The sequence below is a fragment of the Mercenaria mercenaria genome, chromosome 5 (assembly GCF_021730395.1).
Source record: "Mercenaria mercenaria strain notata chromosome 5, MADL_Memer_1, whole genome shotgun sequence".
In the NCBI taxonomy this organism is placed as follows: domain Eukaryota; kingdom Metazoa; phylum Mollusca; class Bivalvia; order Venerida; family Veneridae; genus Mercenaria; species Mercenaria mercenaria.
The window spans coordinates 58345126-58359485 of NC_069365.1; the positions used below are offsets into that span (position 1 = coordinate 58345126).

Sequence of the window (14360 nt, forward strand, 5' to 3'; positions counted from 1 at the left end):
GAAAATTTAAATTGTCCAAAATGAGGAGTTTTCAAAACAGGAAAACATCTTCCAAAAAGGATTTTAATACATCGCAATCTTGCTGGACCTTATAAAAACGCCGGAGGCAGCGGATTGAATCTTTGCGGGGTTGAGTCACGATCGCCCATTCCTATAGGAAACCTGGGCTCTTATTCAATATTTTAAATTTAGAAATTAGGCGTTTCTTTTCTCTGCGGTAACTAAAGTAGGATAGAATGTAATGAGACTTTGCACAGCTACTGAAACAGAAAGAAATATCAGTAGTATAAATCAATTAAACAAAGTTATGGCAAGTCTTATTTTCTGATTTTAAACGTTGACGAATTCGCTCTCACTCCGTAATTTACTCTAAAGGGATTTAAACATTTTTAAACCTGTATGCAAACAGAGTTTGAAAGACATCAGTTTAAAATGCTCTTTTGCAATATAAAATATGCACTGTAAATAAACATGATTTTTGATAGTGACAAATTATTATTCGTTGCCTTTAAAAAAGCGATAGATAAATATTATATCATTATATTTAATATAAGAAGAACTAAGACATTTAACATTACTAAAGAAAATCGTATGGCTCTGTAAAAGAGTTGTTTGTCTCAACAATTTAGTTGTGTAACTATGGATATTTTAGTCATTTGGGTTCCTCCCTTCTTCGAAGTCTTTCATAAATTAATCATATGTATACCTATCCGCCTTGTACTATTAAGTCAGTTAATCGGACATTAACGATTAAGAAGAATAGTGTATTCGATTTCAACTTCTTTTCATAACTCAAACAATAACCTTTTTTTCATTGAAAGGCGTGACAGTGTAAAACAATGGCGAAGGTGAATCGATAATTTCCGTGTCCGAACGTATCCAAATGGCGTATGGAGACATGAATTGACGCAATGGGGAATATTTATCTATATTTTAGACAATTATTAAATGCATTTCGGAACTAAACCAGAATGGGTTTTAAGATTGACTTTATTGTGATCTTATTTATTTTAGATGTGGAACAGTATTTAATATTAAAAGGTATGTTACTTTCTACTTATCAGCCGACTTACTTTTCATAGTTTCCGACAACTTGAACCTATATGAACGGTGTTTTCACTCGAACAGAACAGAACAGAACAAATCTTTTATTTTTTAGACTTGAGCTTACGCTCCTCATCCTTAAACAAAAATATCATATATCAAGGTCACACGTATACATATATATAAATATCAAACATCCATACAATACAGACAAATGATATTAATGTATTGTGTATTTTTGTTTTTGCAATTTGACTCAATTTAGAATGTCTTTGGCAGTCACTATATACTTGATTATGTTTCTGTTAAAGCGATGTGATTTTTATATCAACTTATTTTAGGACCTCTTTTTAATTAATAATATAAACTATTGATCTTCAAATTATACATGTATAATGTACTGAAGTGCAAGTGTACATGTGATTAATCTTTACAAAGATTAAAATGTTTCCATTGTTCTGCTAATCGTTATTATAAGGTACGGCGCAACTTAACCACAAGGATTAAACCTAAATGAGTCGTGCCATGAGAAAACCAACATAGTGGCTTTGCGACCAGCATGGATCCAGACCAGCCAGCGCATCCGCGCAGTCTGGTCAGGATCCATGCTGTTCGCTTTTAAAGCCTACTGCAATTAGAGAAACCGTTAGCGAACAGTCTGGATCCATGCTGGCCGCAAAGCCATTATGTTGGTTTTCCCAAGGCACGGCTCAAATCAAGTTTGTGCATATTTTCTAAATAAAAGACTTAAATATTTTAGTTTCCATTGAATAACATATATAACAATTATTGATAATGTATGGTTTCGTAGCCGGATGTGACTGATATATCGCATTTCACATACATTAAATTTTTGTGAACAATACATTTGATGAACGATATTGTTTAAACGGAGAAAAAAGATCGTTTTAACGCTTTAAAATAGTTAAAACACGTCTAAGTATTTCCATAAAATTTATGGGAAAATAGTGATATATTGTATATATTGAGATATTTAATTAACAGTTAAATCTGAAATAGACAGCAGAGAGTTCAGGACAATAAAATCAAAGTTTTAAAACATTGTTCTTTTATACAATAATACAAAGGAAATATTTACGAAACTGCATGGAAATCAATTTGCCTTTGTCCACAAACTTTTGTAATGCAGATAGCGGATCTATGGTCAATTAATGTTTTAATCTTGTTAAAAGTTTTCAGTTACAGGCTGGATTTCTTTTCATCATTCCTGGAACCATTGATATGACTTATTAATCTCTTTATTTATCAAACTTTTAAACTTGTCTTTTGTCTGTAAAAAATATTGTGAACAGAAATAAAAAATTGATATTTCAATTATTTTAGAACTTTGAATACTCTCTCTCTCTCTCTCTCTCTCTAACTTCCAAATTTGGTTTTTATGTTTAGTATAGGTTGAATACAAGTCCTTTTAGACAGCGTCGATCGGTTCACATATCAGGTGTTCCTTGTTTTCATGCAAGTACCTACATTATGTTATCTGCAAGTAACTGACAACTTTCTAACATATGGTGTTCGACGGGTGGCTTCTGGTGTACCACATTATCTATTTGCACTACCTGAGGATCGAACCAGCGCAATATTGATTGATAATCCTTCGTTGCTTTACTTCTAAGCTGACTAAGTTGTATTTTATCTTAACTTTTCATAACACTGTGAATTATGTTATTTAGTCAATGGTGCATGTACGTGGCCGGCGGAGTTTGTTTCTACTCAATGGCACGACAGTTCACGTGGCATTCTCACATTTGGCACGGAATCTATGCAAGGATGGACGTTCACTCCTACAACAGGCACAGTCGTTTCCTCGTGGGATTGTGTCTCCGTCTCCACATTCAGCTCAGACGGACGGATGATATTAATGTAAGTATCATAATCATTGATAATAGATCGATACTTTTGGTGACATTGTATGGAAATATCTCTCATTTCTGCTGCTTAAATTTCTATAAATCAACAGATCAGGTGATGCCATCCTTCCATTATGTAGTTTTATGTTTAGAATAGATCTAACTGCAGATATGTATTACAGTGATTTCGCGTCTGGATCAATATTTAGCGTTTTAACCCTTTGCCTGCTAAATTTCTGAAATGGACTGGTCCATCATTCAAGTTGGGCAATACCATATAACATTCGAAGGGGCGTTTACTGAAAATTTACTGCAGTGCAGACCATGATCAGACTGCACGGATGTGCAGGCTGATCTTGGTCTGCACTGATCGCCAAGGCAGAATCACTTGCCGTCAGCAGGCTAAGGGTTAATTGATAAAAACTATTTGTATAATTACTATAGGAATGATTTAGCTTTTTCCTAGAAATATGATATGTTGGAGTACTTTACAACTGTAGTGTATGGGTATATAATTTGTTATCAATTATTTCAGCATATCCAAAATTTGTTATTATTTGCAACCATTGGATATATAATTTGTTATTGATTATTTCAGCACATCGCAACCTTTTTCTTTATTTTCAACAAATTACTACGCCTATTTATGTATCACCGTCACCAAAGTCACAGTGTCCTCGTACAGATATTACATCAATCATGGTTCGTTTATATTGTTATTTTTGTTTATATGTTTATACTAACTGTTAACCTAATATGTGTCAAGAGTCGATGGGGCTCAGTAAAATTAAAATCTAGAAATTTCAATTTTTCCGGCCGCATTCCGGTATTGATTTCATCTTTACTTCCTGTTTATATCTGGGGTGCATGTCATTTAGGCTGAACACCACTAAATCCGGCTATTCTTTATTTTGTATAAAATTCACTCACTTTAAAACGGTTTTTCGACATTTTCTAGCATATCAGATTTTCAGAGACTTATATTCCCATTAAAAACTATATCGCTACTTTAGAAAAACAAAAAGAAAAGGGGGTGTTAAATTTTATATAAGAGAACAACAGTTCGTTAAATACAACCCGCTGAGTTTACTCCTTTTCGCTTCTTTCAATTTCTCTTTTCAAAACATTAGATTCTTACGCCGCCATTTTTACATAGCATACGATAGGAACATGCTGATTTCGATAGAATGTTAAGTGATACATACTGAAACGCGGTAGAGTAAAAGAAAACACGATGCTATTGAGAAAGGGCGCGAGGAAAGGGAGAAAGATTGGCACTATTTATATTTGGGCTACTTGTGACTAGACCAGCGGAGGCTTACATTTGATTTGGTAGTGATCTGCCTATAAGAAAAAAAGTTTGATTTTTTCCAGATTTAGCATCCATTCTCAAGGCACACCTGTTTCACAATGATCTGCCTAGTTTCGTTGCAAAATATTGAGAAAATCGGGAGAAATCAGTAATTATTACAGGTCACACCCATTCTAAAAATACGCGAAATTTAGCCCTGTGCAAGCAATATCTCAAATTTTATTACATTGTTCTTCTAATTTTGATTCAAGGTCCATTTAATCGTTAAGATTATTGGTATTTTCAATCAGAAACATGCTAATTTCAATAACATTTAGACATCTGCAGTGCTTAAATGAGAGAAAATGCACTTACTATGTCCTAAAATCAACCTGGTCGAAAATTGGGTCTAAATTCCAAAAATACAAGAAATTGAAGAGTTTTTAGCCATTTATCACCATTTTACATCATTTAGAATAGATTAATGGCATTTTCATTCATTTTCGATGAGTTTGGCAAAAACCCATATGTGTTGCCCCTTATAGGCTGAACACCACTAAATCCGGTTATTCTTTATTTCATATAAAATTCACTCACCTTAAAACGGTTTTTCAACATTTTCTAGCATATCAGATTTTCAGAGATTTATATTCCCATTAAGAACTATATCGCTACTTTAGAAAAACAAAAAGAAAAGGGGGTGTTAACTTTTATATAAGATAACTACAGTTCGTTAAATACAACCCGTCAAAAACCTGAATCCCCTGCGGCAGGGTTCGACTCTGCCACTCTGATACGGAGTGTTCTCCCGTAAACGATTTACAGTCAACTCGTCTCCCAGTCAACTCGTCCCAATTTTGGTCAATTTGTACCCCTTTACGATTTCAAAATGGCCCATTTCGCCCCCACCCCAAATCACACACACACTTTTCTGCCACCTACTTTTTAGTCTCTTTTTTCAAAGTAGTTAGATGATGATTAATATAATTATGATGTAAAATATGTGTTCTGTGAAATATGTTCTTCATAAAAAACATGAAAATTTTACTTTAAAAACTACATTTTGTTTTGTTTTATAGATACCCGATCGTGTGTAAAAGTGCAGAGTGCATACACGTTCCGTAGCTTTAAGTGTGCATTGACTAATGCGGCCGTGTATCTTTTTCTTTTTGTTTTACAGTTACTTCTTGTTTGAATACGACATACTTTATTATCAGAAAAAAATCCTTCTTTTCATAAATATGTCTATTTTTATTTTAATTACTTTGGTATGAATTCAATGAAAGTGCTTCATTTGGCAACAGACATTTTTTTAAAATAAGTACTTTTATTCAGTCAAATCATCTTACATTGCTTGCAATATTCGCTATATTTGATTTTGCAGGAATACAAGGTAACGTAAATAATGAACGTGTATTCATCTACCCCGTCAGTACCCTCACAGACTATGGTACAATATGTTCCGACTCAGGGGCATCCGGTGGGGAATATCAAATGCTTATTAAAGACGGTAAGGTTCAACAACATGAAACATTTAAAACATCTATTTCATGACATTTTCACACAAAAAGTTAAAGAACTGAATAGCGGAAATACTTTTTTTTTTGTATAAATGTTAGTAAAGAAAGTATTGCATTGTTTAAGCGTAAAAAATAAAACTAAACAGAAAAATGTAGCTTATATGCAAAATTTCGGATTTGCACACATATTACTTGAAAGCAGTGTTTTGTCTATTTCAAAACATTCAGTTCCATACTTATTGATTGATATACACCAATTATCAAAACATTTCAGGGAATGAATCTGCCGCTAAAATTGACTGTCCGTGGCACTTTTTAGGCCGGTATGGGTACACACACACTGTGTTTGGTGGGTCGACAACCTGTGACCAAAGTTCTTCTGAAATAGACATGTGTACAGATACACAAGAAATAAAATTTGATTACAACGCATGCTCAACAAAGGTGGCGTATTCAGGTAACGACTAATGATTCACCTGCAGTGTTCTCAACTTTTTCAAAGGACACACAAATTGGAATATGTTTCTCAGGGATTTCACAATATGACATTTCGAATCTTTAAACGATTATAAAACATACTTTACTAAAACATAAATCTTTGTTAAATTCTGAAAATATGAAAATGAAAGTATACAATAAATAAGTTTCTTTTTTTATCTCAGGTATTACATCCTTTTTAAGAACTGTTTAGTATAATACTTTATATTACAGACAATATTGGTGATTTATTCAGTTTTCATCCTTAAGGAAATGAAAGAGAAATAAATGTCATTCCATCACAGAAAGTGGTCGGACATCACTTTCATAGCAGTTATATTTTAAATCACTTTTCTGTTTTCAGTCTCTGACACATTATGGTGTGTTGACAACATTGCGGAGGGTGATACAAATTATGTTATGGTATTCAATGGTAACGATGCCGACTCCCTCATAGACAACCAATCTGTATTTAGATTTACTTGCATGGTGAATATATATGTTGAAAATACATCAGCTCTAGCTTTTTGCATAATGTATGCGTTACATTTTAAAGAATTCATGCCACCATGTCATGCGTTTTTAGCACATGTGTTGATATATATGTAGAGCTAATATTACCAAAAACGTTTAGAAGTGGTAATAATTTTGTACATCGTATTTATATCTCTTAATGTGTTTATTTTACAATTCTCATCACGCAAATATTTGTCAGTGATATGTACATCGTTTAAAGCACTTACTATTTATGCTAAGCTGACATGAATATATTTCACACTCAGACAAGTTGCTGAACATCATACTTGTCCAACGAGCCCCGACCCTATTTGTATATAAACTATGTTTTTTGTATTTGTTTTGAACAGGCTGTATCTGGAGATGCCTCCTCCGCCTCTGTGTCACCGAGGTACTGCCAGAATGGTCAGACACCGGACCAGTACCCTTCAGCAGCTTCTGGACAAACGACAGGCGCTCTACTTGCGTTTTCAAATTCTACAGGTATAATGTAATATACGATGGTATGAAGTTTTACGTGATATGCAATAATAATAATATAATACAAATCAGTTCAATCGAACAGTACGAAGTAACCATGATGATCACATAGTTAAAACCCACAAACTTTATATACGGAATAAAATATTCAAGTTCATGCACATAATACATTATTTGTTGAATCAGATTTTTCTCAAACTAGAAAATGACCCAAAACCCAGGAAACACTGAGCCAATGCAGACAAATCTCTAAATTGTTAATAAAAACACCAACAAAAACCAGAATGACGAGGACATGTAACATATAATACAACAAATTTACAGACCAAAAGAAAAAAAGGTAGATATTGGTACCAACTCTTCTTAATTAGAATAGCTCATGTGACAAAAACTGCGTTATAATTCGTGCAATTTTGTTTTTTGTTGAAACCAAGACTTTTTACTAAAATATGTCTTTGTGTTTTTCAGAGACCTGTCGTAAGTAATCATTTTAGTGGTATATCTATCAAGAAACTGTTCACTTACTTTAAAGTTTGTAACTAAAATTGTATAATGTCAGGACAATTCTTATAATGTCAGTTCAGTATGTCAACCCAAGGAAACTGTATTAACTTCGTAGCAATCCAGCTTAACGAAATTACTGTGTATTCAAGGAAGTGGTCTGTACAAGATCTAACTACACAGATCTTAGGTTTCCCTGAACACACAACTGTATTTTCCTTCTCTAAATTACAGCAACATGTCCATCACTGACCGATCCAGACCAGGGTAGCGTGTCTATATCGACAATGGGATCAGTGACCTCTGCTTTATATACATGTGAGGCTAATTATACTTTGTGGGGAACGTCAACTAGAACTTGTCAATCTGATACCACGTGGACTGGTGCCGCACCTTCTTGCAGTAAGTTACGCCTTTAAGGTCTTTTACTACAGACAGAAAATACCAAATCATTTGAAAATTTATATTTAGACCGATGTCCGATTCTAGAAGTCAGATTTTAACACCCAAAACGTTGTCTAGCAAAAATGTTCTGGTTACAAAAAATTATTAAAATATCAATTTCAGAAAATCTCAGTTTGCTGTTTTAATTAATTTTAATAAAGGTATTCTTGTACCCTTACCACTTATCATACTGGTACTATTCCATTCATTATAAAAACAATGCAGCAATAAATTTCAAAGCATCATGAACTAATCCTGCCAACAGGATTGCTTTGAAATCATTTTTGAATTTCTTTCTCTATAATATCGTTTTCTAAATTCTTGAGATAAATGTTATTTTTATTTCATTTCTACTATTTGCAAAAGTTTTAAAGTTTTCTCCATTCAGCAGAAATGATTTACACATAAGGAGGCTTTTGTGGTATATATGTGTAAATACTTACATCAAAATTTAGTTTGTATAAATTACATTAATGTATAAACACAGGTTGTGAAACACCACCAACGCCCAGTAATGGTGCAGTGACTGTGAATTCGGACGGTACAGTAGCAACATATATATGCACTGTTGGTTATACTTTGAATGGTCTAAGATCACGCAACTGTCAAACAGCATCAGCTACCTGGGAGGGCAATGAACCAAACTGCAGTAAGAGAATATTAGAAATAGTTCAATATTCATAGTTTTGCAGTTGATTTGAAACATTGTATGCGGGTAGATAGTAGAGTTAAATATACATGAAGCATTTTTAAATAAAAATCATTTTAAATGGTATATTGCTCAAAGAACGTGTATCTCTTTTTACATTGAACTGCTGGTATTAACTTATCTATAACTAAATGGTAGGTTATCTAAATATGTTTACTTAATAATATTCTTCAATGTTCCATGATTTTTATAGCTGAATGTGAGGCATTTACAACAATAACCGGTCAGACATTTACTTTATCTACAAACGGGACAGATACCTCAGTGAGCTTTGTATGTTTCCCCGGGTACACACTAAGTGGCTCTTCTTCACTCTCCTGCTCGGCTGATGGAACCTGGAACTCCCAGCAACCGAATTGTGGTATTAAAATTGATACAAATTTGTTTTCCACTTCTAAATAAACAAAAAATTACCATACGAACACAATTTGCCATAGGATGATTACTTTTAAATGATACATCCATACTATGATTACATTTTTACTGGGAATGAAATTGTAATCATTAATTTCTGCAAGCAGTTCCTTTCCACGGAGACGAATGATAGTTTTATGACTTTAACCTATGACATTATAGCATTCTTTAATTGCTGTGTGGCGGATGTAAAATATCTCCCCGTTCTAAGACTCACTACTGATATATTTTCTGGTACTTTGGGATCACCGATTCTATCCAATGCTTATGAATAACAGAGTTCCGCTTAAGCCGGTGCTGGAGGCGTGGGAGTGAGGGTAGTTGCACATTTCATTACCTCTCATGAACAGACTCCATTAAACAGAGACTGTTGTGTCTTTGCTTGTTTATGTTCTATGATTACAATGGATCTTCTTATATATTTTATTGGCCTGAAACAACTTTTGAATAAATTAAAATGACCACTTTTTCACCCAAACTGTTACAGAGTTGAATACTTATATAATGCATCTTTCAGAATATAGATTCTTATATTGTGCAAGTTTTTGGTGATGTTATGTTTAAATCACACACCAATCCTTGATAGACTAAGGTATATCTTACAAAGCTTGAATGAAACTGTACCAAACGATGCAATTTCTTCTACTGGTTTGTTTCACAGTTTCGTGTGCAACATTGACCAATCCAGCCAGCGGAAGTGTTACATTGTCCAGTAGTGGCGGTACCACTACAGCTACCTATACTTGTTCTGGCGGTTACACCTTGCAAGGAGATGCTACCAGAACTTGCCAGTTAGATGGTACTTGGAATAATGTACAACCTACCTGTGGTAAGCATCATGTACAGTCTTTATAACGGCATTCTTACTGGTCTTTTTTTCATATTGTGTGAGAATTAAGATTGACATGCTTGAAAGTATGCCTAAATGCAGATGTAAGGACTTTGGAATTAATGGTGACTAACGTCTGATTTGTTCATGAATAGTACAGTACTAATGTTTTTTATCGATTATCAAATAATATGAATATGTAATTCTAAAGGTTTTATTGTAAGTGTAGAATATACGTCTAATTTTAATTGGTTTTTATAGTATGTAACCAACCGAACAGTCCTTCTAATGGAGCTGTTGTAGCAAATGGAGAAACTGCGACATACACCTGTAACGTTGGTTTCACGTTGAATGGAGCTGTTACAAGAACCTGTCGGACGGATGGCACAGGCTGGAGCAGCACAGATCCTCAGTGTTGTAAGCTTGTATTTGTTACTTATGTTTTCCTCGTGTATGGTGTCAAATCATGTTTCACTTGCATAATATTCGGTATTCCAAAAGCTTTACTGTATCTCTGTATTTTAGCAGTTACGTCCTATCCCATTTCTTTAGACCACCTGTCCTATCATGACTGAAATGATCAGAAATCCGTTCTTGCTTTGTTGCAACTGTTAATCACTGTCTGCATGAACTTGTTCGTGTAATGCGTCGTCATAACAGCCACAACCAATTTAATCTTCCTCTATAATATGTATATATACATAACTGTTATCTGTGTGTAATGATATTTCGAATGTGGACAGATTAGGTTAAACGCTCGTAAAGCATTGTCAGAAACGCATGTTTAACATTATCAAAACACTTCTAATCAATACTTTAGGCTCTATTGTCCACTACTTTGACTGTCTTGTAGAAAACCTTTTTAAATTCTCTTGAAAGAAAGAAAGCCTCTTAATTCCAGCTGCATGTAATGCTCTATCCTCCGTGACTGGAGGCTCATATACTACATCAACCACTGGCACCGTTACGTCAGCTAAATATTCGTGCCAGGTCGGGTACAGTATAGATGGTGTTACAACAATAACTTGCAATCCAGACGGATCTTGGAGTAGCTCATCTCCCTCATGTAGTGAGTATTTGTTTAGTTTTGCCTCTGTTTTAAGTTTTGGACACAAGTCACGTTCCATTGGGTGAACTAAGCTGTGAAAATAAATACAGCTGAAATTCGATATCTCAAATTTCAACGGACGGAGCGTTTTACTTCAAAATAACCGGACTTCGACTTAAACGATTTATTTTGTGAAAAGGCGAGTTTCAACTGCATATAATATTCTAGTCACTTCATTACTAAACCAGTTATCTGAACAATTTTAAACGACTTTCAAATAAAGAAATTAGAATAACGTTGCCTCGAGCTCACTCAAAAGCATATCAAATAATTTTAATACAATCGAACTAAATACTTTATTTCAAAGGTAACAATAAAATAATCTCAAAAACTGTTTCTGTTAAGTTTCAAAATGTGTGTACCAGCCAGTTTCTATTGTTTTTGTTGGTGGTGTGTGTTTTGTTTTTCATTTTCCTAATTGCTTTAGTTTCATTTATATTTTTCAGTCTTATGTCCAACATTAACGAATCCCTCTAGTGGGACAGTGACATTGTCAACTTCTGGTACAAAGACTTCGGCAACGTATACATGCGCGTCCGCATATCATTTAAATGGAAATTCTATCCGACTCTGTAACTCGGACGGAACATGGAGTCTTGTGGAACCGACATGCAGTATGTAAAACTAATATTTATTGAATAAGCATACAACAATTGTGTACACTCTGTTTGTTTATATATCGGTGTTTTTATCTATATTCTGCAAACATTACAACCTTGAAATGTAAAATGCATAAGATTATTTTGACTTAACTGGCATTAACAAATTTAAAGCTACCAAAAGCGGTATTACACAAAGAGTTTAAAAAACACCCAATGAAACATCTAAAATATACCATATGCAACTTGGATTAGATAATAATTTTAAACCATTGAAATGAATTCAGCTTGTCAGTCCCCATCCGGTCCACTGAATGGACTGTTGACAGATGATGGAGCAACTGCGACATACACTTGTGACCAAGGCTATTCCCTGTCTGGGTCATCTACAAGAACATGTAATACAGACGGGACAGGATGGAGCGGATCAGACTCGACTTGCAGTAATTATATTTGAGTACCATTGTTAAGAAATCTGAAGACAATTTGTGGGTGTGGGTGTAAATCACTTAACTGTCTTTTGTTAAAGTATAAATATCCCTGATCAGTTTTTATGGCAATAAATGCTTACACAATGTAGATTATATTGCAGAACGTTGAGACTTTACGAATTTTATAAGCTGCATGAAATATCTTAATGCCAATACAGCCAACGTATTCACTCTTTACATTGCCTCTTTGTCGTTACGTATATTGATAGGTTATATGCATCATATTCAAATAATTCAGTTTTTATGCTTAAACTGCCTGTTGTATATCTGCAAAATATCAGACCAAAACCACTGGTCATTTCAATGTATATATTCTCAACACGTCTTTTATTCTTATTTTCAGACATATGTGAAACATTATCCACTCCCACGGGCGGCACTGTCATAATAACTACGGATGGTGTTAACACTCGAGCGGCCTTTACGTGTTATAACAGTTATACGTTAAATGGAGTATCTCCAATCACATGCAGAAGTGATGGGTCATGGGACTTTACCGCACCATCATGCTGTAAGTTAATCCGTTTAATTTCGGACTTGTATTCATTCAATATGTAAGTTATAGGCAATCCTGTATATAAAATCTATGTTTATGTACACAATTAAACTGAAATTGTTTCAGCTGGAAATTTAAGTAACATTATTGAGAGCATTGTGGTTTTCTGTCAACAGGTGGTTTTGAAGCAATTTTTGATTGTCTAGTCAAACCTTGGCTAGACACCACAAAAAATAAAGGCCAGTACTGTAAAACCTTTTCATAGATCCTATATTTTCACAAATATTTTCGTTATATAGTTTATGGTACATTAGCTGTGTTGATAAACTACATGTCAACAAAGACCTCTATTTCCGTTTCCCAAGGGCGGTCTTTACAGAATGGGTTGAATGTACTTTGTAATTGAATTATTTCAAAGTATATACTGATGTTATTAATTCTGTCACTTATAGCAAAGTGTCCTGACTTGTCTGATCCCGACAGTGGTACTCTCACAATGACAACCAGCGGTTCTGTTACCACAGCAACGTTCACGTGTCAGTCCGGATATTACCTCAATGGAGCATTCACTCTAACATGCGGATCGGACGGCTTGTGGAGCAGTGATTCGCCAACCTGCAGTGAGTCTATTTTAGTTTAGTTTAGTTTATACTATTAGTAATTTGTGATGAAAGTTTCAAGCTTATTGGAACCACTCTCGAGTCCGCTTGCTGGAAAAACCAGTACTGGTGTCATATGAGAAGTCATGGTCGTGACCCCAGTGGGGCTCGAACCCACGATCCCTCTCAATTGAGCGGCCGACACCTTATCTACTAGACCACCGCTCCCCTTGAGTCTATTTCCTGATTAAAGAATTAGTATTGAAACATTCTTTATATTTAAAGTATTTTATACCCCACATTGAACTGTGCTTTATTGCATGTTAAATGTCCGTTAAGAAAATGTTAAGAATGGATAAACAATAAATTAGAGCTTAGTAACTCATGAGAATTTCAACTTTTTTAAAACTATTTTTAAAGGCACTCGATTCAACCTTGCTGACCAGCTGTCTAGTTTGACGTCTTGATAAACATGTAGTTTAACATCCATTTTCGAGTACCTTCCAAAAGTGTTCCAGCGAGAATGGAGAATGAAAAGCGACAGTTTTGGATGTCAGTTTAATTGCAGATGATATTGTTTTTTTTTTTTTTATTTCAGAATGCAACTTTCCTGCACAACCAGGTAATGGTGGAGTTTCTGTATCCGGGACTGGTTCAGTAGCCACTTACTCATGTGATACGGGATATTCCCTTAATGGCTTATCAGCAAGAACCTGCCAAACGGACGGCACTGGCTGGGAAGGCTCGGACCCATCATGCAGTAAGTGATGGTTGGATTTATTAGACATAGATTTATACAAGACGCCAAATCTAATGAAAAATACTTGACGATTGAATGTTCTTGATGTAAGATAATAAAATGAAATTGAAAATATCTATTATATTTCATTAATATTGTTTCATGTTTGATCGGAATGTATATGATAAATTATCTTATACTAGTAATTTAGACGGGATGTATAACTTCTAATTTA

The 14360-nt window shown here is 34.4% G+C and overlaps 2 protein-coding genes across 3 annotated transcripts in view; both read left to right on the forward strand.

Moving 5' to 3' along the window:
• The first annotated feature begins 882 nt into the window (after nt 1–882).
• On the forward strand, nt 883–7696 carry LOC123557334 (uncharacterized). The gene is made up of 8 exons (XM_053543691.1): nt 883–1041; nt 2736–2925; nt 3511–3614; nt 5588–5713; nt 5998–6180; nt 6565–6689; nt 7067–7199; nt 7665–7696. Exons 1-8 carry the CDS (start codon nt 972–974, stop codon nt 7679–7681), a joined length of 948 nt encoding a protein of 315 aa, XP_053399666.1. The 5' UTR covers nt 883–971; the 3' UTR covers nt 7682–7696.
• A 210-nt stretch (nt 7697–7906) lies between these two features.
• LOC123557332 (sushi, von Willebrand factor type A, EGF and pentraxin domain-containing protein 1-like) overlaps nt 7907–14360 on the forward strand; it is a 33805-nt gene continuing 27351 nt past the window's right edge. Inside the window, exons 1-11 of one of the 2 annotated variants that reach the window (XM_053543690.1) lie at nt 7907–8099; nt 8629–8790; nt 9044–9211; nt 9926–10093; nt 10355–10510; nt 10995–11162; nt 11648–11815; nt 12088–12243; nt 12635–12802; nt 13240–13407; nt 13985–14146. In XM_053543690.1, the coding sequence (XP_053399665.1) occupies nt 7985–8099; nt 8629–8790; nt 9044–9211; nt 9926–10093; nt 10355–10510; nt 10995–11162; nt 11648–11815; nt 12088–12243; nt 12635–12802; nt 13240–13407; nt 13985–14146 (1759 nt within the window). In that variant the 5' untranslated portion in view covers nt 7907–7984. The remainder of the gene's footprint in view (nt 8100–8628; nt 8791–9043; nt 9212–9925; nt 10094–10354; nt 10511–10994; nt 11163–11647; nt 11816–12087; nt 12244–12634; nt 12803–13239; nt 13408–13984; nt 14147–14360) is intronic. The other variant, XM_045348746.2, reaches the window with a different exon arrangement.

What these genes read in the sequence shown, in the direction of transcription:
- LOC123557334 (XM_053543691.1), top strand. Translation starts at nt 972, where the DNA reads ATGGGTTTTAAGATTGACTTTATTGTGATCTTATTTATTTTAGATGTG. An exon ending in CAGATATTACATCAATCATG is followed by an intron (nt 3,615 to 5,587) that starts GTTCGTTTATAT and finishes TTGATTTTGCAG; the next exon opens with GAATACAAGGTAACGTAAAT. An exon ending in TCAAATGCTTATTAAAGACG is followed by an intron (nt 5,714 to 5,997) that starts GTAAGGTTCAAC and finishes AAAACATTTCAG; the next exon opens with GGAATGAATCTGCCGCTAAA.